The sequence below is a fragment of the Triturus cristatus genome, chromosome 3_2 (assembly GCF_964204655.1).
Source record: "Triturus cristatus chromosome 3_2, aTriCri1.1, whole genome shotgun sequence".
Taxonomy (NCBI): domain Eukaryota; kingdom Metazoa; phylum Chordata; class Amphibia; order Caudata; family Salamandridae; genus Triturus; species Triturus cristatus.
Genome location: NC_140584.1, coordinates 153501229 through 153528462, shown reverse-complemented (window position 1 = coordinate 153528462; position 27234 = coordinate 153501229). Strand labels below are relative to the sequence as shown.

Sequence of the window (27234 nt, the reverse complement as noted above, 5' to 3'; positions counted from 1 at the left end):
AAAATCTAACAGTCAGCATGCACACCAACTACTGACACTACTTATGAACATGAATATTGAACTTAGGTTTGTTAGACATTTTGAGGACAGTATTTTTTTTAACCATTTGTAGGTAAGAGAATTCGTGCATATACTCAAGTGCACCCATCCATAAAAAAACTCTAGCTCCTTGACATGTATTTGGAATACTGCTGAGAAAGTGCAAATAAATGTAGAATACATAGCATCTATGCGATAATATAATTTCAATTGCTGTCTTGGTTACAGTAAAATAAGATGTTGTGGGGGAAATGTAGCCCCTTTTGCCCGCTTAATTTATGCTTCCTAATTATCTATGTACAGCTCACTTCATCCATTGGCTACGGGCATTGCGAATGACTACATTTTGCATGTTCAAAGCAAAATCATCTAGCAAGTGTGTAAATCCAGAATTATGTGGTAACTCCTGCACCCGATGAAGGAAGGTGTTGGGAAATGATTATGCTGGTGCCCAATAAAGCCAGCTAAAGAAATTATGATTCTATATGTCACAAGCAAATACGAAATTCATTATCAATAATGCCAATATAGAGCCAGCGATATTGTATAAAAGGATACTTATTCCTGCCATAGTTCATTGTGCTGTAAAGCGTGATATTCCAAGCCACCTTGAGAAAGATAATTGATTTCTTATAAGTTCTTCCTTTCGGTTGTTTTCAGGTTGTTGCCACAACAATAATGTTGGAGCGAAAACTACCACGATGCCTTTGGCCCCGTTTAGGGTTTAACGGAATGGAATATGGGATGGGGAACAGATGGTACATTCGGTAAATACATTATTCTTATGATTGAAGCATGAAATATTAATCGTTTTATCAATCTAAAAAATTAATTAAGCATTGCAATTATTTACTTATTCTAAGTGGGTAACAACATTTACAACACGGGTTGAGCCACGCGTGCCGTTTCCTGCAAGAATAACAACGCTTGCCTGAACCACGCATCTGCCTTAACCACGCGTAGTTAAGGCAAATAGTGGTCTAGTGTCTGGATGGGCGGGGGGAGGACCAGGAAGCATGGGAACAGGATCTCTGGATGTGGCCGGGTAAGTGGGGCTGGGTTGGGTTGTAGTATTTAGGGATGGGGGGCCAGTTTTAGGGCTGGGGGGGATGGATGTTGTTTTTGAAGGAGGCAGGGTCTTAGGGCTCAGGGCAGGGGGGAGGGTCAGGTAGTTTTAAGGGTTGGGGCCAGGTTTGGGGGTAGTTTTTAGGGGTGTCATCAGTTTTAGGCCTCTGGGCGGGGGGCTGGAGTACTTTTTGGTAGGGGACAGGGTTTTGGGCCTCAAGGTGGGGGAAGGGGTAGTTTTAAGGGCAGTGTTGGTTTTAGGGCTTATGTAGTTTCTTTGAATGGGCAGAGTTTTAGAGCTCAGGGTGAGGAAGCAGTAGTTTTAAGGGCAGGGTGGGAGTATGTTTTAAGGCTCAGGGCGGGGGCTGGGGTCGTGGCAGTTTTTGGTAGGGGGCAGGGTTTTGGGCCTCAAAGCAGGGGGAGGGGTAGTTTCAAGGGGAAGGTGAGGTCGGTTTTAGGACTTAGGGTGGGGGGGGCGAGGTCTGGGGATAGGATTTTAGGGCTTAGGGCAGTGAGGGGGGTCGGGGTAGTGGTAATTTACCACGCATATCTCTTTATCAAACATGCCTTTAAAACAAAATTCCTTGTAAAGGCATGCATGGTAAAGTCATGCGTGGTAAAGGAATGCATGATTAAGATGCATTCGTTGTTGCGACCTCGTTGTAGAGGCACACGTGGTTCAGCCATGCGTGGTTCTGTTATGCAACCATTCTAAACATATAAAACCATGGCCAAACCAGTACTGCTTCTATTATTTTTCTTTTTGTACATATAGTCAAGTTTATTCCTCGCTCATAAATGCTGGACTAAAAGTGTCTTTAACTTGTTCTCATAACCTTGAAAGATTAATTATCGTGCAACTGCCAGAATGAGGATAATCTAAGTTTGATTGTTATCTAAGAGTCTGATGTAAGTCTTTTTTGCCGGTTGCAGAGTGGAAGACTACAAAAACCACACACCACAGAAAATTAAAAGGTATGCAGACGCCTTCCAAGCTTCAGGAGCAGCTTCAGGAGCAGACGACATGAAGGATTCAGCCAGCATGGGGGATGCGGGAAGTTGTCTACACAGCGATTTGCTCGGATCCTCGTGTAGAACATCACCATCTCTCTCAAGGAATGCTTCGGAAAGAAGATCTTGCAATGGATGGAACATCCTGAGAAGTACCACTTTAGGTCAACCTCAGGAAAGGGACAGCCACACGAAAGATCATGCAGAAGAGATCTTCAATGTGTGAATCACAGTAACCCATATATACCCACAAAACAACACCATCTCTTGCCATTCCTGCTGACCCCTGAACAATTTAGCACAGCAATCATATACAGGCCTATCAAGTGGATTGTTGTCCCTGTGACATAAGGCTCCTTCTGTCCCAATCTCCCCATGTATTTATCACTATATGTTTTGGTGGCAATTAATGGGAGTAACGCTGTTAGGGTATGAGAGAACTCATCAACAATAGGTGGATCCCTCAGATATGTATTTGTCCGTTGCATGTCAAAGGCTAAGTGTTCCAGTATATATTCCTCACAGTAGGCAAGCCAACATTCTAACAACAGGCATTGTGGCCTTGCTTCCTAGTATGTTGCATTGCTGATCAATATGTCCTGTAAAGTGAAGGTCATTCTGAAAGATCTCAAAGGCCATTTAGGAAAATGACTATTCAATAAATAATCGACATGTGGGCATGAAGGGCCAAAACTATGGACCGAGCTCCCGGATTCCCTGAGAAACTGATCATCATTGACGAGATTTTGTCTAAGCTCAAGACATGGTTGTTTTAATGCAGTTGCAAGTGAAGATACCTGTTTTATTGTTGTACCGAGAACCCCTATGGGGTATCAGAGCGCTTTATAAATTGCTATAATAATAATAATAGTAATGAAAGGAAGAGCTTCAAGGAAAGCTGTATATGAACTTCTGTGGATTCACTTTTTTTAACGGGAGTGTACAAATACTTGAAAAACACTAATTTCCAAGTCACATGTTTAACTTGGACGACTGTGAAATAAAGCCACATCTTGCCACTCGGATTAGACTAAGCTAACTCTTTAAATACAAATGGTTATTCTTTACCAGTCAACTGCTTTCTCTCACCACAGTCCACACCCAGATCTCTTGTGCTTTTCCACAGCACATCTAATGTTGCCCTACAGCCTGTAGGGAATTTAAATAATTATGTATACAGCTGTGTTCAGCTGAGAACTTGGGAGCACGCACACATCTGCAATATGATCTTCAGAAAAGAACTTCCAAATGCTGCAATGTACACACGCGTCTTCCAGTTTTATTGACTTGTAGATCGAAACTGTATACCAAAAAGCATGAGACCCAAAAAAGAACATCTATTTCAATTTGCTTGGTGGTCCCATGTCCTGGTATGAAAAAGGAGGCCCATACTGCGAGGGCACGCAGTGGTTTATTTGCAAAAGCGCTCAGTCCTCCTATATTCCAAGAACATGGTTGCAGTGGTTTACTGCCCCAACCATGAGGGAGACCGTTAGAGCCTCTTTTGAAAAACATTTGGAGCTACTGCACATTATGACAGTTATGGCCAGATCATTGCTCTGTTTTTGTTGCGCCCAGTATGGTTTTGAAATACCTAGGGCCATATTTATAGCCAAGTCACACTGTGCAGAGCAGCAAGTCATATTGTTGTGCTGCGCTACATGACAGAGCAAGGGCAGGAATGTGCCAAATTGAAGTGAATATGGCTCATTCCTGACATTTCTCCTGTGATGTCACCTTTTGGCTGAATAGTGCCATGCAGGCACCCTTGCATCATGGTGCAAGGGTGCTTGAGCTGTAATAAGTATTGTTTTTGTGCAGGAAGGGGCACCTTCCTGCACAAAAACAATCCTGAGAGCCATATTCCTCTATGTGTGCTGTAGAACACATAGAAAGAGCAAAAAACTAAGAGAAATAAACATATTTCTCCTTGTTAAGCCTTACCTGGAAAGGCATAAGCTTTTGTTGCATTCCCTGGTCATCCACTTTTTGTAAATCTGGGAATGTGGCAAAATTCATGGATGTTACGTGGGAACACCCACACAGTCCCCATAGAAATGCCTTCCTGGGGCAAAGTAATGCAATGCTGCGATATGCGCGGCGTTGAATTACTCAACAGTTATGATGCTACTCATAAATCTCATTTTTAATTTGCGTTGATCTCGCACCAAGTTGCGTGGTGCAAGAGCAATGTAAAGGGACTCGTAGGTATGCCCCCTAGTACTCCACTGAAGGGAGAAGGGTCCTTGGTTATTTTATTTGCACCTGATTGCCCTTTCACTGTGTTCACTCTATATAATACAAGCTACAACCTTTAAAATGAATAATATTATTTGCATAAATAAACAAAATATCCCTATGTTTTTTGAGAAAACTATGGGGCTGTCATACCGTCCGCCACTCTGGCAGAGTAGCACTCTCCAAATGTGATCTACACCTTCCTAGAGATAGATCTCAATGCCAACAGAGGAGCACCACCATCACCATGGCTCCTCCTCTGATCGCACTGCAAGTTTGCTGAGCACCCGCTGTATTTAATGTGACTCCTCAGTAAACGTTCATGCTTTTCAAAATCAAAATACTAACAGCCTCACAACCATGATTTTTTTCTCTCTGGGTATTGTAGTAATTTTTTTCTTTTTTTCAGTTTGGGACTGCCAGACTCTCCCTGGCAGTCGCTAACAGGAAAGGCCACATCGGAATGCTCACCCTAAATAGTGCCGACAGTCTGAGGTACTTACACCAGGACCCATGCCTTTTGGGCCATTGGTGTAATGTTACTGTCAGGAGAATGGTGGTCTGTCTGAATCTAAATAGGGTGGGTGGACTGTCAGTTCGACATAGAGGACAAACTGCCACATTTGAGGTGGCATACCCTGACTTCCAAAATGTGTACCCTGTCTGCCAAACTCTAAATTAGCCCCTATTTCTCTAGAGGGACACTATGAATTCAAATTGTAATCTACCAAATAAAAGCACTTTAATTAGTCGGAAGCTATTTTATTTTTATGTTAAATATTTTGAATTCAATCTTTTGAAACTAGGGCGGGACCAGCCTTGTTTTAGGAATTGCTATCTTCTTCCATTGAAGAGACAGCACTCTCCTTCGAGTTGAATCCCCTCAAAAGATTGCTCATAATTTTCTGGCGCTGCACATGTCGAGCTCTTCTTCATGCAACATCTTTTTGTAAATGGTAGCCTTGAGAACGTGTTAGCTGAAGAAGTTATACCATCTTTGAAGATTTTCCACCTTCCTTTTGATGATTGGGTAGATATGATGATCTTGTTTGTAAACATGCCTTTTGAAGAGGCCATCACAATCATCAGCAATAGGATTTCCAGAATGTTCTTTTGCTTAACTTTGTCTGTTTGGATTTTGAGGCCTACTGTAACATCATTCACTGGATATCCACTTTAACTTTGCAATGGTTTTCTAAGGATGTAGACAGCAAAACAACTGTTTAGTACTCTCCTCTCAGCGACATTGGTATAGAAGACTTGGACATCTTGCATGAACCATTGTCACTCTTCATAGAGTCAAAAGGTAAAGGTGCCATGTGGGTCATCTCTAAAATTGTTTTATATAATGCATGTTGTATGAGCTTAGATTTGTGGCCTCCTTCCACCAATGTTTTACAATCCACCCACGGAGTGCCAATTCCAAAATAAAGTAAAGGTGAGGAGTCCACAACTTGTTTTGTGCCATGCTTCCTCTGCCAGAATCCCATCAAACACTTGCCATTTTAGAATGGAGTGGTTAGTGGAGTTAGGAGGATTGCAGGAGCAGGATTGCAAAGCCCTCAGATTTGAGGTTGCAGGAGCAGTGTTGTATCCCCTTCCTGAATATATTGGGTTTTCATTCCTAGCTTGATGTGTACGAGTGACATGCCAGGTGGGATTGCTCATGGACTCCCTGATCCCTAGGATCCCTAGTCTGGAAGGTTCCTGTACCTTGAGGAACCTCTGTAATCCCTGGAATTACAAACCCTGGATGCACAACAACTCCTCCAAAAGCTACAATATTCTTGCCAGCATGCAAGGTATAACTAAGGGAATCCCGGCATTCCACTTTTGATGGTGTAAGGTTGATTGCACAATGCAGGACAATTAATCTTGGGCTAACCAAAATCTCCCACTCTGAGATGTCCCTAATATTGTTTGCACTGCACTGCTGACAAGAGAATAAATTTCATGATACAAATCAAAAGTTAATTTAAATCATATATAGAGTATATCACAAAAGAATTATGACACTGCTGAAAATATATAAAAAAATGATTAAGCTTTTCGTTACCTAAATTTCCAATTGTCTTTTTATTCAAGTATAATTCGTAAAGGTCTTTGGAATTTTAAGTCTACTATAGTGTGCACGTATTGATTTTAAATCAAATAAAAAAGAGGCCTCACAGTGAACTTGCTTAAATGTGACTGATCTATGACTAGAAACCCATGGCGTTTATTTTTATTTTTCCTGATCCTTTGAAGGATAAGAACTATAGAGAGCTGTCGTAATCCCAAATGTATCTGAAGTTCATTGTTTCAGTTTACTCTTACAATATTTTTAAGATGATTTGTTTGAAGAGTGTGAAAGAGTTCTGCTGCATGTATACTTTAGTAATAAACTCAATTTTCATGTAACTAAATTAACACTGACTTTCAACAATTTCAACAATGGATCAAATTAGCCTAGCAAACATACCAATGGCTGCATCTCAATGTTAAATAAAAAACATTGTGATTTTATCGTTGATAAATCCAATATTCTACAAGTCAATAACAATTATTTTATTATTAACTTATTTTTAGCTAGATATATACCCATAAACGAGTCTTCTATTATTGTAACATTCTAATAGAAAACAAAAATGATCCTTCATTGGAGCCTGTTAATGGTTGGTCATCTGGATGAACTGAAGTTCCCTTGACTTACTGGAACACGTAGTAAATCAGGCATGCATTCAATCCTCCTCTGTGTTTGGAATTTTCCCCACCATTTATTTAAGTCCCAGATGATGAATTTCGCAACAGGATAAGGTGAAGATGTTAGTAGAAACCCATTTCTAGTTTGTCTTGGCTGAACACCTATTACATCATATGGTAGCAGTATTATCATCTGACCAATTACTTAGAATTAACTTTCTCTTAAAGATAGGTGGGCATATTATCAAGCACGGCGATAAAATTATCGCTGCTTTACCGACAGAAAACTGCTGCTAAAACGGCGATAATGGGCTTGATAATATGCCCTTAGGGATTCCAATAGAAGCCCATGTTCTGGTGTCAACATGGGCTTCTATTGGAATTCTCCAGGGCATATTATCAAGCCCATTATCGCCGCTTAAGTGGCAGTTTTCTGCCGCCAAGGCGGCGATAGTTTTATCGCCGTGCTTGATAATATGCCCCCATATGATCTTTTGATGAACTGTTAAGACAAAGGGGCATATTATCAAGCCAGGCGATAAAATTATCGCCGCTTTAGCGGCAGAAAACTGCCGCTAAAACGGCGATAATGGGCTTGAGAATATGCTCTATGGAATTTCAATTGAAGCCCATGTTAGATGTCCTTCACATCTAACCTGAGCTTCAATTGGAATTTCATAGAGCATATTATCAAGCCCATTATCGCCATTTTAGCGGCAGTTTTCTGTCGCTAAAGAGGCGATAATTTTATCGCCTGTCTTGATAATATGCCCCTTCGTGCTTCCTTCTTTTTCTTTTCACCATTGTGTATTTTTCCTTTCTATCCAACATTATATTTTCACCACAAGTTCATAATTACTGATTTGTATGATGCCTTGTAGGGACCTTTGGTTTTGAGGATAAACTTCCATCGGGCCCTTCTTCTTCAAGAGGTTATGGTGGTGGTGATGGTTGCTGGAATAGACAATTTGTGTGTTTATTCCTCTCGTCGAGTACAGGACCCAATCACCTTCACACGATCACCTTCATGCACTGCATCCGTCTATCTTGAAGCATGTCTAAAAGGAAAAGGAAGAGAACAATGTGACATCATCTATCGTATGACCTGTGACATCACAGATGAAATTGCCAGTGACATTATATAGATTATTACACATATGCTAATACGTGTCACAGCAAAAATGATATCACCAGAGACATCACAGATAATTTGGAATTATATCATCTTTAACATGCAGTGTCATGGCACCCTTTTGTTACAAATCTGCTTCATCAATATGTCAACAAATTCAGTACAAACAATCTCAGTATTGACGTTGGCAATGTTAGAAAATATCAGGAGAAGAAACCAAAGAACAGCCAACATTTTATCCTATTTTAATGACATGATAGCGAAACTAGTTTGATTCCACACTGTAAATTATGTGTAGAATACAGACAGTTGCATATAGTACCATGATGAATAAATTATCTCAAGATGTATTATTTGTATCTTTTTTTGCTTACAATATCCGACGATCATTGGGAGAACCAATACAAAGTGCCGTGTTCTTAGAGTTTCTGCTTTTCAGTTGAAATACATTATATCGGCAAACCACCTCCAAATGGGCTATTTGCTTTTGTGTGGATGCTGAAAAGCAGAATTTCACTGCGTGCCTGTGGATTTGGTGCCCTCTAGTGACAAAGTAGTATACATGCAACTCGTATCTCATTGCTGTTTTCTATGATGGATGCTCCCGCACTGACTGACTCATTTAGACCATGGTAAGCCAGTTAATATGGCTTTGGGACGATTCGCAAAATTTCCGGTCCCACAGGTCTTACTTCCACCTAGGGGGGCAGATTTACTACTTCTGGTGCATCTCTGCGACAGAAGAGTTGCGACGCATCTGCCCACCCGTGCCCCACCACTGATGCGCCGCATTAAATGCGACGCACCCCCCCCCCCCCCGTGGAAAGGTAGCGCATTGCTGGAGTTGCATTGCAAGCGTGACTCAGCTCCAGCAAGGCTAAGGGGTCCCCTATCCCTAACATGCTGCGTCAATCCTTACGCCTGCTTCAAGCAGGCGCAGGGTTTTGACACAGCATGGCCGTAAAAGTGATAGTGGTAGATTTCACTCAGCCACTTTTCGGAGGCGTTCCTGCACCGGAATGCCCCCCCTTGTGCAGGAACGCCCACGTGTGGCGCAGGGCTTTACAACGTGACTCATCTCCCTAGATGCGTCACGTTGTAAATAGCCCGCAGCATGGCGCTGGCTTTGTGCTGCCGCTGCGTCACAAAAGTGATGCAACAGCGGCGCAAATCTGGCGTAAGGGGCTTGTAAATTTGCCCCTTATTTTGAATTCATAGATCACCTCACATGGCTTTAGCCTGCTGTTCTCTGCACATTGGTTTGTGGTGACCATCCAGTTTGAAGTTGACCTCTAAGACTTATCTGAGTTCATGGCAGTTAGCAACACCCAATCTCATCCTCCTTAAACAACAGTGAGCTGTAACTTTGCCTTTTGAAAGCTCAAGAGGACCGTAGCAACAACGATCTCTGTGCATGCTGACACTGTCAGAATCAATGTTCACTCATTAAAATCTTGTTGGAAAGTGGGTAATTATTTGAGTAGGCCGTGGGGCTTTTTCAAGCAAAGTCTAAAATCTTGTAGATCAAACACATAGCTTCAATAATTAAACCTGTGCATAAAACCTGGAAGTTAAGGCTTGGGACAGTCAGGCCAACGTTGTGGAAAATGTGTTAAGTAGTTAACAGTGCCAAAGCAGTTCAAATTCAAAACATAACACAATACAAATTCCAAAGCTAATTTAGAAAACTCTTGAAAAAATTATTATGAAAGATAACACAAAAAGTATTAAAATTAATTCTGTAACTGGAGAAATATTTTTGAAAAAGGTCTTAAGTTAAAAGGCTCCATGAAACAGCATAGCGTCTATGGTGCATGGGAGGGGGACCCAAGCATAAGATGAGGTTGAACGCAATGCACTGGAGACCAACTCAACCTAGTGTGTCGACCTGGTCAAATATTACCTTCACACTTATGACCTGATTATAAAGTTTGACAGATGCATTGTTGTTCCTCCGTCATGGTGGAACAGATCAGTTAGGCTGTTGGCTAAATGATTACTATTTTTTTAGGTTTTGAAGATGGACTGCTGTTGTCAAACAACAGTCCATCAATCTTGGATTAGTGGATATGCCATATTTAGAGTTGTTCATTGTTGGATTGGATGGAAAGACACTCACCAAGGAGGAAAGAAATGGCAGATGGGGTTTCCAAAGGTAGACTATCTGTCAACGTTGTTACATGTCCATCAAAACACACCTTCTCGTAATCATCTCTGAAACAACACATGCAGCTCACACTGCAAAAGGGACTCTCCATGCCACACAAATCATTTACCACCCATAACATGCAGCAGCTGAGATCCTGTCCCAAATATTCCTGCAACATTGCAGGAAGAAGAAAACCTAGAGTCTCAAAAAATGAGCTAGCTGTGAAGAAGGATGAGATAATTAAGAATGAGCCCCAGTTATGTGGAGCACTGGTCCTGACAACAACCATGAGCCAGAGAAGGCAATGTGGTCCAGAATCATCAATAAGGTGAATGCTGTATCCAATACCAGATGCTCTGGGGACGACATACTTCTGTGATGAAATGAACTGTGGGGAATTGTCGTCGGTTCCCTCACTTTCAGGGCACATCCTGGCAACTGGTGGTGGGCCTCCTAGGCCCCTCAACTCCATGTTAGAGGAGGGAAAGTAATTTCCATTCTCCACAGTTAAGGCATTGTCAGAACTCCAGAAGAAGCGGACAGCGATAAGTACAACCTCTATCCCTCTCACTAACAAATTTACCCTCTAAGTACTCTGACACCCCTATTCCCTAGCGAAAACTCTTCGCACAAGTGCCAAACTATTGACACAATTAAGCTATCTGATTCTTAAAAATCCCTATGTAATCCCAATCTACTAATAAATTGTTGAGTCATACAATTCTCCCTAACACAATTCACTTAAAGAAGCCATTCAACAGATGTGACATCACATGTTCACCACAACCCACACCATAGACAACATCTATCAGTTTACTCCTCCCCCATGAAGTGCACCCACTTCTTTCAAAATTAGATTTCACAATATAACCCTCTGGAGTACTACAGTGATATATCTAAAATGGCAATTAGTTCCAGCCAGTGATTCCACACAACTGTAACAAAACTGTTCCAGTTCTGGGTTTTCATTTAAAACATCACTGCATTCTCGGAGTCAAAATATTGGGTCTATTGAAGTTAGCATGTTGAACTAACACACATGATTCTAATGAGTTATGAAAGCAAAGTCAAGGATTGGAAAAGTGGTATCACTGTGGCATGGATCAATGTGGTCACTTCATGTAGCACATGACAGTAGCATCCATTATAGTGCAAAGACTCCTACGGTTTATAAAAGAAAAAACCACATGCCCATTTCCCCATCTGCATTGAAATGTGACTAGAGTGAGATACGTATATGTCCGTTCAGGGCACTGACAAGTGGCCTGCACCTGATGATCAGAGTAATACACCAGTACCCCTCAACTCCAGCACTCCATTCTTCTGATAACAATACACTGTAAGTAGAAGGTCCACTATGACCTGCGATGTCCCGAGATTAGGTGACAGTCTGTAGCAAACACAGAGTCACAGATACTACTCAATAATTGTGGATTAGTGCACGGTCTATCTTGCCTAATAGAACCCACACTACAAATGGGGGTGGGTTGAGTCAGAAGGAATCACCAACATTAGATGTATTTGCCTCAAACCTCCAAATTATCTGTCTGATATGGTATGCAGTTTCTGTGTGAATGATTTTTTAAATTTGAATAAAAAGTACTTGTTTTGCCACACACAGAATAACTGCATTGAACAATCATTTGAATGTGCTCTTGGGTGCATGTTCTGATTTAAGTCCATATGCCCACACTAACTTCCCTGAGAAGCCTATGATTATTCACTTTTGCTACCACACACATACAAGTGCTAGAAACTAAGAAAAATGTGCCGATATTGCAAATATACATCTGTGCACTTCCAAAAACACAATATCGGTATTATTAGTCTAAGCATTTGAAAATATGTTAACATTTACATTGTGAATGGGGGCGTGGCTTGCGCGCCGCTACGAGATGGCGGTTTGCGCTTGAGCTCCGTGACGAGCGAGGGCTGTTGGAGGCTTTTATGCTGCTTCGAAGTGCCCCGTACCTGCTGAAAGCTGGCCTCATGCGGGGGGCGTGGCTTGCGCGCCGCTACGAGATGGCGGTTTGCGCTTGAGCTCCGTGACGAGCGAGGGCCGTTGGAGGCTTTTATGCTGCTTCGAAGTGCCCCGTACCTGCTGAAAGCTGGCCTCATGCGTTTGAAGATGGAGTGTACTGTCTGAGGGTCTTTTCTGCTCTTTGTCACTACCGGTGACTATCTTTATGTCATTTTATGATAGCGCTCGGTGTTTTCACGAGCGGCCGCCATTTTGTTTTTCTTTTATTTCCTCACTGAAGGAGCTGGCTGTTCTCCACAACACGACGGCGTTTTCTTCATATATCCTGGCCAGGAATGAGGATTAACAGGCGCTGGTGACTATTTCTTGATTTATAAAGTGTATTTTGGATTTCTTTCTTTTTCCTCATTTACATTGCTGCCTGCGGTGTGAGCAGTTTGGATTTTATTCTTCCATTCCTCTCCTCAGTGCGCCTTCATTGCCTTTGTATGGCGCCTCTATGATTTATGATACCCTGCTTCTTGGTTTTACTTTTGTTTCCGGATGACGTCTTTTTGATATATGCAGGGTATGGTATTTTTGTGATGGATATTCTCTCCTTTGTCATGTAAGCCCGCCATTATTATTATCCTGGATTGATTGCTGTCAGTGCGCTTTCCACTTTTTGCGCATCTCTGTTTTGCATATTGTGCTTCTAGTTTCCACTGGCTTTATCCTTCCCTTCATTTTTCTGAAGTGGGGTATTTTGCTCCCGTTGTGGCTGTAGGCTCTATGGCTGCAAATATGGGCTTGTCACCAAATGCTAAAGACGCCAAAGATTCTAAAGCTTCTCTTAAAAGGTCCAAGCAAGTGTCTCCTACACCTGAGGCTGCTCAAAAAGACACCAATTCCACTCTTGAGGCTATTCTGACACGCCTTAATGATGTTTATGCAATTGCGCAATCTACTAAGACTAACACAGATTTGTTGCAGGTGGAGATGTCAGCCATCAGGAATGATTTCAAAGCTTTGTCCCTTCGTGTTCCAGCCACAGAAACACGTATTAGTGGTGCAGAGGACACTATGCAAAAGCAATCTAGGTCTCTTTGCCAGTTTGAACGCTCAATGGCGGCATTGCGAAGGGATCTCACTGAACAAGAAGATCGTAATCGCAGATCCAATCTGCGCATTTTTGGTCTTCCAGAGGAAGTTGAGAAAGATGCACCCTCTATGATTGATTTCTTGTATAAATGGATTCCTTCTGCGCTGCAAATATCGTTCCAAAGAGACTTCGAGTTGGAACGAGCACACCGGGTTCCCACCTTTCGATCTAAATCAGCCACGCAACCAAGAGCGATAATTTTTAAGCCACTGCGCCATCAACATACGGAACAAATTCTGGCTCATATGCGGTAGGTTAAAGTTGTCTCAGGGAATGGCCATCACATTTCAATTTCTCAGGACTTTGCCAGAGACACGGTAATAAGGAGGAAAGGCTTTCTTAATCTCCGGAAGCGTCTCTCTGAGATGAATATCCCCTTCTCTTTTTCTGGTCCTTCAAAATTCCGCATTACTTTCAAAGGTCGTTCCAGAATTTTCGATGAACCTGCTGATTTGGCCTCGTTTTTGGATAATCAGATGTAACTGCAGATGGATCTTCAAATGGAAGCCTCGCGTGATCCCGGTCCTTCTGACACCTGATGTGGTTTCATATAACTGCAATGAGTTTTCTCTTTTCCAGATCTATTAAGTCTGTCTTTTTAGATCTGCATGGTGGTTTTACTGTCCACTGCTGTTGGTGTGCTTTTGCTGTGTTTCGTGCGTGGCTTTGTAAGCTTTGTAAGTTATGTAATGGGCTGTGTTCTTTTCTCCTTTTCCTTATCTGTTCTACCTTCATATCTTTATGTTGTAGTGGACCATTATCTCCGATATCTCTTCCTTTTGTATTTTCTATTCTTTGGTAGTATTATTGCTTCATAGGGTTTCCTCACTCCTGCTCGCTATTTTTTGTCCATGTTAGGTCTCGGATCTTTTTACCTCACTTTATGACTTCTTTTGTTTCCTTGAATTTTTGTGTAGACTTGGTCTTCCTTTCTCTCTGACTCCAATTAATGTTACTTCCATTGCCGTATTTTTATTTGGTCTGTTCGCGTGTTGTTTTTTTCTTGTTGTTTTGTTTCCATGGAGTACGCCATTGATTGTTAAATGTAATATTTTCTGGTTTGGTTATATAAATTGCTCATAGATACTTATTAATTGCTATATATAGTGTTCATCTTACTTTCTGTACAGGAATTTTATATCTATTTTATTGTTGTATCATCGATTGGTTTGTTTATTTATTATTATTAATTGCCTCTCTTTACTAGTTCTAAATTATTATATGTATACTGCATTTTATAATCTCATGTTTTTTACTTCTATGGCTATAGGTTAACGATATTCTTATCTCTTTAAGTTAAACTAGTATAACATGTTTTATATATTTGTGTATGGTCAACTAGTTGTCTTTCCTTAGATTTTACATATTTAAATATTTATTTGTTTCTTATATTTATCTTTCATAGAGCTTCATTGTTTATTTTTTATGGATTACTTACCTTAATGGCCTTATAGATACTTATGAATTGCTGTATATAGAGTTCATTCTAATTTCTGTATAGTTATTTCTTATATTTATTCTATTGCTATATCATTGATTGGTTTCTGTATTTTTTATTATTAACTGCCTCTCTCTATTAGTTCTAATTAATATTGGTATATTGCTCTTTATAGTCCCAGGTTTTTACTTCTATGGCTCTATACCTATGATATTCTTCCTCTTGAATTACATTAGTATAACAGGTTTTATATATTTACGGACAGTCAACTAGATGTTTATCTCTAGATTTTATATATTTAAATATATATTTGTTTCTTCTATTTTCCTGCCAAAGGGTTTCCTTGATTGTTATAACGGTTCAGTTATTTCATGCCTTTCTTTATTATGTCTCATTTATTCTCTTCATTTTTCTTTCCTTATAGTCTTCTTTTGAATATATTTCTTTGTTGGACCTGTCAGCCCTAGGGTGGTCTCCCCTTCTATTTTTGTATCGTGCCTCATTTTTTCCACCCTCATTTTTATGTTGGACTAGGTCTCCGGGCGCCTTTTCATTGCCAGGCAGTGTTAAGGTGCAGGTGCTCCCTTCTCCCAAGATGGCTGCCACAGACCCCTGCTACTGCAGGGTGGTCGTTTTTCATAGTAGCACCCTAGCTGCCAGGAGCTGGCTGGGACCCACAACAATGTTGCGATACCAGCCCGCCTTTTTGTCCCATAGGTAGAGTGGGGAAGCTCCTGGAAGATGCTGAAACCTTCTAGAAGGGAGGTGGGGTTTTACTTTTGCCGCCTTGGCTAGAGGTCACCTGACCTAGGGCTACTTAAGAGTGGGAGGGAAACTTTTGTGGTGAGTTGGCCATTGGGGTGAAGCAGAGCTGGAAGAATGCACCAGGAGTGTAGGCGGTAGGGCCTAGCCAGGGACTTATGCCTCTGAGAGTGACAGGATTTAGATACTGCCTCTTAAGTGAGTGAGGTGCCCTGTGAATCCCACTGATCTTGCCCAGTAGTAGGAGGACCCAGAGACTCTCTGCCAGCCTGACTAGGAAGGACCTAGTCGCCCTCTCCATCCCTACCCCTGTAACAGAACCCCTTAAGGGCGCCAGATACATCTGCGCCACAAGACTTTATCTGTCAACTGAGAACTGAAACCTTACTTTAAGAACTGAGACTGCATGACAAGAGCGAGCTGTAAGCCTTGAATGCCAGAGCTGAGACTGCGTGTCCAAGCTAACCTATTGAACTAATTGCTAAACCGATTGCCAAGCCACCGGGGATCGACCAGGTACTAGCGCTGTGACCCCCACGCTCCCTGCCCTGGTCTGGGACCCCCGGCAGCGTGCTCCGCTGAGCACTTTACCCCATCCTTAATTTGAGCCCCCCCCCTGTGACGACGAAGCCAGCGCGCTCACCGCCGCGGCCTGGAGGCCTGGAGGCCTGGAAGAGTGCCCTGCTGTGTCGCGAGGCACAGGCGAAGCCCGGGGCCCCGTCGCTGCCGTCGCAGCCGTGTGAGGAGGTGCGCAAGGTCGGGGCCGAGTTCCCCCAACGTCGTGAGGACGGACGCCTGCTGACGCCGAGACGGAGGTAAGCCCGGAGGCCGAGATCCCACCTGGTGCGCCCCCTGCTGGTCTGGAAACCACACCGCACTTGGCCCGGGTTGTCCCCTCCGTGGGAGTCCCCTCCCCTGCCTGCGCGACGGAGAGACCCCGCCGAGGGATCCTGTCCGTGTCCCCCCTTTGGTAATACTGAGCGCGGTGCTCTGTGAACTGCACCGGAGCATAGGGACCCGCTCCTCAAGTCCGGTCACCCTCCCCGCTGGAAGCCGCCCAAAGAACTGACTGACATTACCCTCGGGTGGCGCTTCACGCCACCGACCCTGCTTCCCCAGCCGGAGAGACCAGGAATGCGAGTAGCGCACTGTGTTATATGCTCTGCTCGAAAGTAGATTACATGCCCAGGAATGCGAGTAGCGCACTGTGTTATATGCTCTGCTCGAAACTAGATTACATGCCAAGGAATGCGAGTAGCGCACTGTGTTATATGCTCTGCTCGAAAGTAATTACCTGCCCAGGAATGCGAGTAGCGCACTGTGTTATATGCTCTGCTCGAAAGTAGATTACATCCCAAGGAATGCGAGTAGCGCACTGTGTTATATGCTCTGCTCGAAAGTAATTACCTGCCCAGGAACGCGAGTAGCGCACTGTGTTATATGCTCTGCTCGAAGGTAATGATATGCAACTGATTACGAGTAACGCGTTGTGATAACTGTTCTACGCAAACGTTTCCACATGTAACTGATTGCGCGTAGCGCTGTGTTTGATGTGCCTTGCTTCACAGTACTAGGGGCCAGTGGTCACGAGGAGCGCTCAGTTCGACAGGCGCCATGTTGATGAACCCAATGTTCCCCCTTACAAGTAGTGCGCTGTGTTAGACGGCTTGTTCAGGGAAAGACTTTACATAAGCGCGCACAGCGCTAGAATCTCCCGCATTTAACCAGCGGGCGTGGGTACATGAACGAGGTTAGGCACTGCATAGATATCACCAAGAGTGTCGCTTGTACTGAACGATGGTATTATGATTCATGTATTACCTTGTTATTTCCTGAACTGCAACTGACCAGCTATACTTGGATAAACTTGAAGTATTTGCATAATTTAAACGGTGTGGCGTCCCTTATTGTGTGTGACTCTAGTCCATGAGAAGCGTGTGGTGTATGGTTGCTTAACACATAGCCCTCTGATTGCCTGACCGGCTCGCGCCACGTTACCGCCCTTAGGGCCTGGTGAACCCAGGTTCCTACATTGTTGGCGAGCGGTGGGATCCTTGGGACTTGTGACCATACAGCACCCTTCCGTGAGGCGAAGGGCGCCACAATTAAACGCCTGTTGTGTTCCAAAGCTCTAAAAACATTGATTGCTGCATTGTTAGTTCCACTGTCCAGGTTGAGAGTGCAAGAACCCTGGTGAGCCGGTAACCGTTGCCTATACCCTAGGAATTTTCTCCTTAGTGTCTAGGTCCCCACCTGCCAGAATGGAATCCCGGTTAGCTGACCTCGAGGGGTACACAGTGAAGCAACTAAGGGAGTTCGCGCAGGAGTTGGGGGTGCCTGGGATGCGGAGGGCCAAAGCGCCGGAACTCCGTACCGCCATTAGGGCATGGGTAGAAGCCCACCCAGAAGGGAGAGGGGATGAGGGACAGGGGGCGCCAGATGCACCTCAGGAGGAGAGCGCCCAAGAAGTCCTAGACGTTGTAAACATAGAGGAGTCTGAAAATGTGCCCCCAGGGAAACGTTCTGGGACCAGTAGTAGGACAGGGTCTAGTAGGAGCGCGTCTCCAAAGGAGTATGAGGACAGAAGGGAAGAGAGGCAGTTAAAATGGGAGCTAGCCAAACTGGAACAGGAAAGAGAAAGGGAAAGGGAGAATAAGAAATGGGCAATGGAGGAGAAGAAGCTGGCGCACGAGCTTCAGTTAAAAGAGCTGGAGCTACGCGCCCTCCAATTGAACGCGTCTAACAAAGACAATGGTGGCAGCATACCCAGGGAACCTCAAGAACCAAAATTCTACCTACCCAAAGAAGTCATAGCCAATTATACACTAGGGGATGACATCATGAAGTGGTTGGAGGCATACGAGGTAGCCTTAACGGCCCATGGGGTACCCGAGAGTAACTGGGGAGGTGGTCTCGACCGGTATATACCTCCCACTGTTAGGGACACCCTGGTATATTTGGCCAAGGCGGATCAGGTTAAGTACGCCCCCATGAAAGAGGCCTTGTTAAAGAAGTTTGGCCTGAACCCCGAGAAGTATAGGCAGAAGTTTTGTGGCAGCCATAAGCTGTCCACCCAGACATGGGTAGATTTTTTTGATTATGCGAGGAAGGCACTAGATGGTTGGGTGCGTGGCAGCGAGGTACAGGACTACCAAGGGTTGTACGATCTTTTTTTAAGGGAGCACCTCTTGGATAAGAGCTTTCCGGAGCTGCGCCAACATCTGGTGGACCGCAAGCTGAAGGATCCTCGAGAGCTTGCGGAGGAGGCAGATATTTGGGTGAGCACCCGGGTGTCTCACAAGGGCCCCGGGGGAGATGGCTCGAAAGGCGGACAGGGTTTCCCCCAGAAGAAAGAGGGGGGAGATAAAAAGGTGGAGTTCTCGAAAGGTCCCCAAAATAAGTTTGGGAAGGGAGTAGGAACCCCACCCCCGTCCAATTCCACAAGACCCACTTACCCTGACAGGAGTCAGGAGCCAAGGATTGTGCGGTGCTACGAGTGTGGGGAGATTGGACACTACAGAGGAGATCCCAAGTGTCGCAAGCGACCACCAGCCCCATTGGGCGGGAAAAGTCCCGGGGTGAGTAGTATAGCGCTTGGGGTGGAGCTGCCCTTAGATAGGGAAGGGGAGTGGACAGGCCTGACACTGGTTTCACTCGGGGATAGAGAGGGGGTCCCCGTAGTGTCCCTGCCCCCGAACACTGCTAAATATCAGCAGAGGGTGAGAATTAATGGGGAGGAGGTGGAAGCTCTGAGGGACACAGGGGCCAGCATGACCACTGTCGTGCGGCGGCTGGTGTCCCCAGACCAAGTAGTCCCCGAGGAGTTCCATCCGGCCGTATTGGCTGACGGCAGTTTGAGTCACTATCCAGTGGCTCGTGTTCCATTCGAGTGGGGAGGAGTCAAAGGCCTACTGGGAGTTGCTGTGAGCCCTGCCTTGCCTGTGGGGTGTTTGCTAGGGAACGACCTGGAGCACACCAAATGGAAGGACGTCGAGTTTCACGCTCACACTGAGATGCTGGGATTACCAGGGTGGACTTGCGTGAGCACGCGGTCCATGGCTGCCCGGCATGGAACTCACCCGGAGTTGGAGCCTGGAATCATGGCCCAACCCAGACCCAAACGTGGGAAGAAGAAGGTGGTAGAGGACATGCCCCGTGAGTCGGATGGGGAGGCCGCAGAGGTGCCCCCGGAGTCCGCGGAGGTAGATGTCGTTCCTGTGGAGGACTTGCCGACCCTTGCTGACTGGCAAGTGGAAGGAGGGCCTACCCGGGAGGAGTTTTGTCAAGCACAAAGGACGTGCCCCACTCTTGAGGGTATGTGGCGGCAGGCCGAAGCTCAAGTGGCCAGTCAGGAACTGGGAGGTTATCACGTGTATTGGGAGGATGGTCTCCTATACAGTGAGCCCAGGGTGCCGGTACATGGATCTTCGAGGGCCATAGTGGTCCCCCAATGTTACCGGGCCTTCCTGCTGGAGTTAGCGCACGAGATCCCCTTAGCTGGACACCTGGGCCAGGACAAAACCTTTGCACGGTTAGTCCCCCATTTTTATTGGCCCAGGATGAGGATTGCCTCAGACGCCTTTTGCAAGACCTGCAAGTCTTGTCAGGCTAGTGGCAAGACAGGGACAAAGTTGAAAGTCCCGTTGGAACCGCTCCCCGTGGTTCCCCTTTTGAGAGGGTCGGTATCGATATTGTTGGGCCATTGGACCCTCCGACCGCAGCGGGACACCGGTTCATCTTGGTTTTGGTGGACCACGCCACAAGGTACCCAGAGGCTATTCCTCTGAGGACCATCACTGCACCGGTGGTGGCGCGGGCACTGTTGGGAATTTTTACCCGAGTGGGATTCCCGAAGGTCGTGCTTTCGGACAGGGGCACAAATTTCATGTCGGCCTACATGCAGGCAATGTGGAAGGAGTGTGGAGTGACCTACCCGTTCTCCACTCCTTACCACCCCCAGACTAACGGACTTGTAGAGCGCTTCAATAAGACATTGAAGGGGATGATCCAAAGCCTTCCCGAAGGCTTGAGGCGTAAGTGGAACGTCCTCCTCCCCTGCTTGTTATTCTCCTATCGGGAGGTACCGCAGAAGGGAGTCGGGTTCAGCCCGTTTGAATTGCTCTATGGCCATCCCGTTAGGGGTCCCCTCAGTTTAGTGAAAGAGGGGTGGGAGAAGACTTCCCAGAAGCTTCCCCGTGACATTGTCAGCTATATGCTGGCGCTCCGCAGCCAGATGGCCAAGCTGTGGAAGGCAGCCACAGAGAACCTGGAGGCTAGCCAGACCGTGATGAAGGAGTGGTATGACCGCAACGCTCGGACGGTCGAGTTGGACGTTGGACAGAAGGTGTGGGTTATGGAACCTGGGGAGCTTTGTGCCCTCCAGGACCGGTGGACTGGCCCGTTCGACATTGTGGAGCGGCGAGGCCCGACCACATACGTTGTGGATGTAAAAACCCCCCGTCAGCCCCTCAGGGTGCTCCACGTCAACCGCCTGAAGCCGCACCATGAGCGATCGGAGCTTGCTCTCCTTATGGTGACGGATGGGAGCGAAGAGGAAGAGAGTGAAGCTCTTCCTGACCTTCTTGCGGTACAAGAGAAGGATGGTTCGGTGGAAGGTGTAGTCCTCTCCCCATCCTTGACCCCAGAGCAACAGAGGGACTGTCGCCATGTCCTGGGACAGTTCGCCTCGTTGTTCTCCCTCACGCCTGGAATCACTCATTTGTGTACCCATGATGTGGACACAGGGGATAGCCCCCCGGTGAAGAACAAGTCTTACCGACTTTCTGACCGAGTGAAGGATAGCATCTAGCGTGAGGTGGCAAAGATGCTGGAGCTGGGGGTGATAGAACCTTCCAGCAGTCCGTGGGCTAGTCCAGTGGTGTTGGTGCCGAAAGCGGCCCCACCGGGTACGACGCCAGAACTCCGGTTCTGTGTGGACTACCGGGGGTTGAACTCTGTCACGAAGACAGATGCTCACCCCATCCCACGTGCAGATGAGCTGGTGGACCGGCTGGGAGCAGCCCGGTACCTCAGCACCATTGACCTGACATCCGGATATTGGCAGATTGCCATGGCCGACGGAGCACGGGAGAAGACAGCGTTCTCCACCCCAGAGGGCCACTACCAATTTCGAGTGATGCCCTTTGGGCTCAAAAATGCTCCGGCCACATTCCAGCGGTTAGTGAATCAGGTACTATCTGGCCTGGAGTCCTTCTCAGCAGCCTACTTGGATGACATAGCTGTCTTCAGTAGCAGCTGGGAGGACCATCTGCAACACCTCCAGGAGGTATTGCAGGCGCTGCAACGCACTGGCTTAACCATTAAAGCCAGCAAGTGCCAGATTGGACAGGGATCTGTCGTGTACCTGGGACACCTGGTGGGCGGAGGTAAGGTGCAACCCCTCCAGGCCAAAATTGAAACCATCTTGGCTTGGGAGCCCCCCAAGACCCAAACCGAGGTCCGAGCTTTCCTCGGCCTCACTGGGTATTACCGCCGGTTCGTCAAGGGATATGGTACCATCGTGACCCCCTTGACGGAGTTGACCTCAAAGAAACAGCCTCGCAAGGTCATATGGACAGCTGCATGCCAAGAAGCCTTTGATACGCTGAAAAATGCGATGTGTACAGCTCCAGTACTAGCAACACCCGATTTCAGCAAGGAATTTATTGTACAGACCGACGCCTCAGAGCACGGCATAGGTGCGGTGCTCTCGCAACTCAACACCGAGGGCCAGGACCAACCTGTGGCCTTCATATCTCAAAGACTCCTCCCTCGGGAACGGCGATGGAGCACCATTGAGAGAGAAGCCTTCGCGGTGGTATGGGCTCTGAAGAAGTTGAGGCCATACCTCTTTGGCACTCACTTCCTTATCCAGACCGACCACCGCCCCCTTCGCTGGCTCATCCAGATGAGAGGCGAAAACCCCAAGTTGTTGAGGTGGTCCATTTCCCTACAGGGGATGGACTTTCGGGTGGAACATCGGCCCGGAGTTGACCACGCCAATGCTGACGGTCTCTCCAGGTTTTTCCGCCTTAGTGAAGAGAACTCCCTAGAGGTTGGGTAGCACTCCCCTCTTTCGGCTTGGGGGGGACGCATGTTGGACCTGTCAGCCCTAGGGTGGTCTCCCCTTCTATTTTTGTATCGTGCCTCATTTTTTCCACCCTCATTTTTATGTTGGACTAGGTCTCCGGGCGCCTTTTCATTGCCAGGCAGTGTTAAGGTGCAGGTGCTCCCTTCTCCCAAGATGGCTGCCACAGACCCCTGCTACTGCAGGGTGGTCGTTTTTCATAGTAGCACCCTAGCTGCCAGGAGCTGGCTGGGACCCACAACAATGTTGCGATACCAGCCCGCCTTTTTGTCCCATAGGTAGAGTGGGGAAGCTCCTGGAAGATGCTGGAACCTTCTAGAAGGGAGGTGGGGTTTTACTTTTGCCGCCTTGGCTAGAGGTCACCTGACCTAGGGCTACTTAAGAGTGGGAGGGAAACTTTTGTGGTGAGTTGGCCATTGGGGTGAAGCAGAGCTGGAAGAATCCACCAGGAGTGTAGGCGGTAGGGCCTAGCCAGGGACTTATGCCTCTGAGAGTGACAGGATTTAGATACTGCCTCTTAAGTGAGTGAGGTGCCCTGTGAATCCCACTGATCTTGCCCAGTAGTAGGAGGACCCAGAGACTCTCTGCCAGCCTGACTAGGAAGGACCTAGTCGCCCTCTCCATCCCTACCCCTGTAACAGAACCCCTTAAGGGCGCCAGATACATCTGCGCCACAAGACTTTATCTGTCAACTGAGAACTGAAACCTAACTTTAAGAACTGAGACTGCATGACAAGAGCGAGCTGTAAGCCTTGAATGCCAGAGCTGAGACTGCGTGTCCAAGCTAACCTATTGAACTAATTGCTAAACCGTTTGCCAAGCCACCGGGGATCGACCAGGTACTAGCGCTGTGACCCCCGCGCTCCCTGCCCTGGTCTGGGACCCCCGGCAGCGTGCTCCGCTGAGCACTTTACCCCATCCTTAATTTGAGCCCCCCCCTGCGACGACGAAGCCAGCGCGCTCACCGCCGCGGCCTGGAGGCCTGGAAGAGTGCCCTGCTGTGTCGCGAGGCCCAGGCGAAGCCCGGGGCCCCGTCGCTGCCGTCGCAGCCGTGTGAGGAGGTGCGCAAGGTCGGGGCCGAGTTCCCCCAACGTCGTGAGGACGGACGCCTGCTGACGCCGAGATGGAGGTAAGCCCGGAGGCCAAGATCCCCCCTGGTGCGCCCCCTGCTGGTCTGGAAACCACAAAGCACTTGGCCCGGGTTGTCCCCTCCGTGGGAGTCCCCTCCCCTGCCTGCGCGACGGAGAGACCCCGCCGAGGGATCCTGTCCGTGTCCCCCCTTTGGTAATACTGAGCGCGGTGCTCTGTGAACTGCATAGGGACCCGCTCCTCAAGTCCGGTCACCCTCCCCGCTGGAAGCCGCCCAAAGAACTGACTGACATTACCCTCGTGTGGCGCTTCACGCCACCGACCCTGCTTCCCCAGCCGGAGAGACCAGGAATGCGAGTAGCGCACTGTGTTATATGCTCTGCTCGAAAGTAGATTACATGCCCAGGAATGCGAGTAGCGCACTGTGTTATATGCTCTGCTCGAAAGTAATTACCTGCCCAGGAATGCGAGTAGCGCACTGTGTTATATGCTCTGCTCGAAAGTAGATTACATGCCAAGGAATGCGAGTAGCGCACTGTGTTATATGCTCTGCTCGAAAGTAATTACCTGCCCAGGAACGCGAGTAGCACACTGTGTTATATGCTCTGCTGGAAGGTAATGATATGCAACTGATTACGAGTAACACGTTGTGATAACTGTTCTACGCAAACGTTTTCACATGTAACTGATTGCGCGTAGCGCTGTGTTTGATGTGCCTTGCTTCACAGTACTAGGGGCCAGTGGTCACGAGGAGCGCTCAGTTCGACAGGCGCCATGTTGATGAACCCAATGTTCCCCCTTACAAGTAGTGCGCTGTGTTAGACGGCCTGTTCAGGGAAAGACTTTACATAAGCGCGCACAGCGCTAGAATCTCCCGCATTTAACCAGCGGGCGTGGGTACATGAACGAGGTTAGGCACTGCATAGATATCACCAAGAGTGTCGCTTGTACTGAACGATGGTATTATGATTCATGTATTACCTTGTTATTTCCTGAACTGCAACTGACCAGCTATACTTGGATAAACTTGAAGTATTTGCATAATTTAAACGGTGTGGCGTCCCTTATTGTGTGTGACTCTAGTCCATGAGAAGCGTGTGGTGTATGGTTGCTTAACACATAGCCCTCTGATTGCCTGACCGGCTTGCGCCACGTTACCGCCCTTAGGGCCTGGTGAACCCAGGTTCCTACATTCTTTCTCTTTATTCTCTACGGCTTTTCATGCTGTCTGCTACGATTTCATTTTACCTACTATTAGAGATAGTTATGAGTTTATTTTTTATTATTTCTTCATTTGTAGAATTTGCTAACTTTTTCTCTCCTGCTTTCTCTATTCTTTTATGATATACTTTTTATGTTACCTTTCTATCATTGGCATATACATGTCGCCTTTATAGTCTTATATGATGAATTATTTTTAGAATACTATAATTAATGTTAGCTCATATTTCAGACATTTCATTTTCTTAAATAAGTATAATCAGCTATGTATTGTATTGGGGCCTTTTATGCTGTTTGCATTAATTCCTCGTGATGGTCTCCTTGCTCATCTTCCCATGTTCCCCCTAGTATGAATTTGGTCTCTTTCAGACCCTTCTTGTTGGTTCTTCTCTTTCTTCTTTTTTCTACTTTCCTTTTTTCGTTTTCCACTTCTTTCTCTTTTTCTCTTTGGATTTCCTTTTTGGATTCTTCCTGTTTCGTGTTGTGGGCTAGTGAATGGGGGTGCATTTCTATGGTTGTTGTATATCCTCTATCATTTTGGTGCTTCTTCTTTCCCTATTATTCATTTCATTTGATAACTTTATTTCGTTCAAAAGACCATAAAAGCGTACAAACATACATCCTCAATTACCTATACACAGTAAGACAATAAATAACATTTCAAAGTTAAAAAAATCTATATTTTTTTAAAAAAGAGATTAAACTTGAAGCCATCAATATGAAAATAATTAGGTTAAGAACGTGTGTCTCCTTCGCCACATGCTGTAGAGATAGCGGGATACAGCAAAGACAATTTTTGGATCGGTGTCATAAACTAGAATCCTGTAGGCCTGCTTGTAGTGACGAAAACCCAAATTCCTACAGATAGGGATCAGCCAACTTTTCCTAATTAAATAATAAGCGGGGCAAAAAAACAGAGCGTGTGAAACAGACTCTGATTTATAGTTACAAGCAGGACAACTTTCCAAATTTTGTGCCTGCCACTTAAAAGTGAAAGACCTAACTGGTAAAGTACCATACCTTAGCTGAATGTACAGTTTACGGGCAAGTGGAGGTTCTATTTGGTCCATGAATTCCTCAAGTTTGGAGGCTTGTTTAACCATGAGGAATTCCAAGGTCAGCCTGCCCATAATTGAAGAACTCTGGTACGAAGAAGAGTTTTCCAGGGACACCAAAGAAAGGATTTCCTTCCTTGATATCGCAGGGCAAGTTTCCTCCGGGTTTGCCCACATTTCCAAAAGTCCTAGCGAGGTACAAGCTTTATTGATATGCAGAAGCCAAGGGATCTTTTTTGACTTAAGTGCAGGCCAGATCTCAGCAAACTCTAATTTGAATGAGGTCAGTTCGGGCACAGACCAAAGCCTTTTCCAGTACAAAATGGGTCTCGCATTTATAATCTCCTCTATGGGGACCAACCCAAGATCTAGCCTAAGGGGGATCAACGGTGTGCTGGAAGGAAGCCCTAAGAGAGATCTTATAAAGGATTGCTCAGCCCTTGAAAGCGACACTGACTGCTTATGTCCCCAGAGTTCGGCCCCGTATATTGCGGCCACTCTAGCCTGTCTACAGTAAATTTCAAGGGCGGGAGAGACTGGCTTAAAACTCGATCTTTTAAAAACTTTATTCAAGCCCCCTGTCAATTGAGCAAGCTTGAGTGTTGACTTTGCAATTTGGGAGTTCCAAGAAAAATTCTCTGTGAAAGTCACACCCAAATATACAAAGGTTTTGACTCTCTCGAGGGGAATACCAAATAAAACTGGATTAGGACGTACCCGCCCAGGGGGGTTAAAAATCATATATTTGGTTTTTTCCAGATTTATTTCAAGTCCTCTTAATTCACAGAACTTTGCGAAACCGTTCAGCGTATTTTGTATGCCCGTCGACGTTCTAGATAATAACAAAGTATCATCCGCGAACATCAATGCGGGCACACGTCCTGATACTAGTCTGGGGGTGTCAGTATTTTTTGTACAGTTCAGATGGTCGATAAGGCCATTAATATAAAGGCAGAACAGTGTGGGGGCCAGGACACACCCTTGGCGAACTCCTTTTAAAACGGGAAAACGATCAGTTAGTTCGCCATATTTGCCACATCTTACTTGTGCATAATTATTGACATGAAGCCTGTGTAAGACAGCCAATAGGTAGGATGGAAGGCCCAGGTCTGCCAAGACTTGCCATAGTTTGGCACGGGGGACC

General features: G+C 46.0%; 1 protein-coding gene across 1 annotated transcript in view; it reads left to right on the top strand.

Annotated features, from left to right (window-relative positions):
- LOC146856926 (transient receptor potential cation channel subfamily V member 6-like) overlaps nt 1-3126 on the top strand; it is a 288989-nt gene extending 285863 nt beyond the window's left edge. Inside the window, exons 14-15 of the mRNA XM_085646781.1 lie at nt 700-806; nt 2038-3126. Of these exons, the coding sequence (XP_085502907.1) occupies nt 700-806; nt 2038-2341 (411 nt within the window). The 3' untranslated portion in view covers nt 2342-3126. The remainder of the gene's footprint in view (nt 1-699; nt 807-2037) is intronic.
- Nucleotides 3127-27234: the final 24108 nt, after the last annotated feature.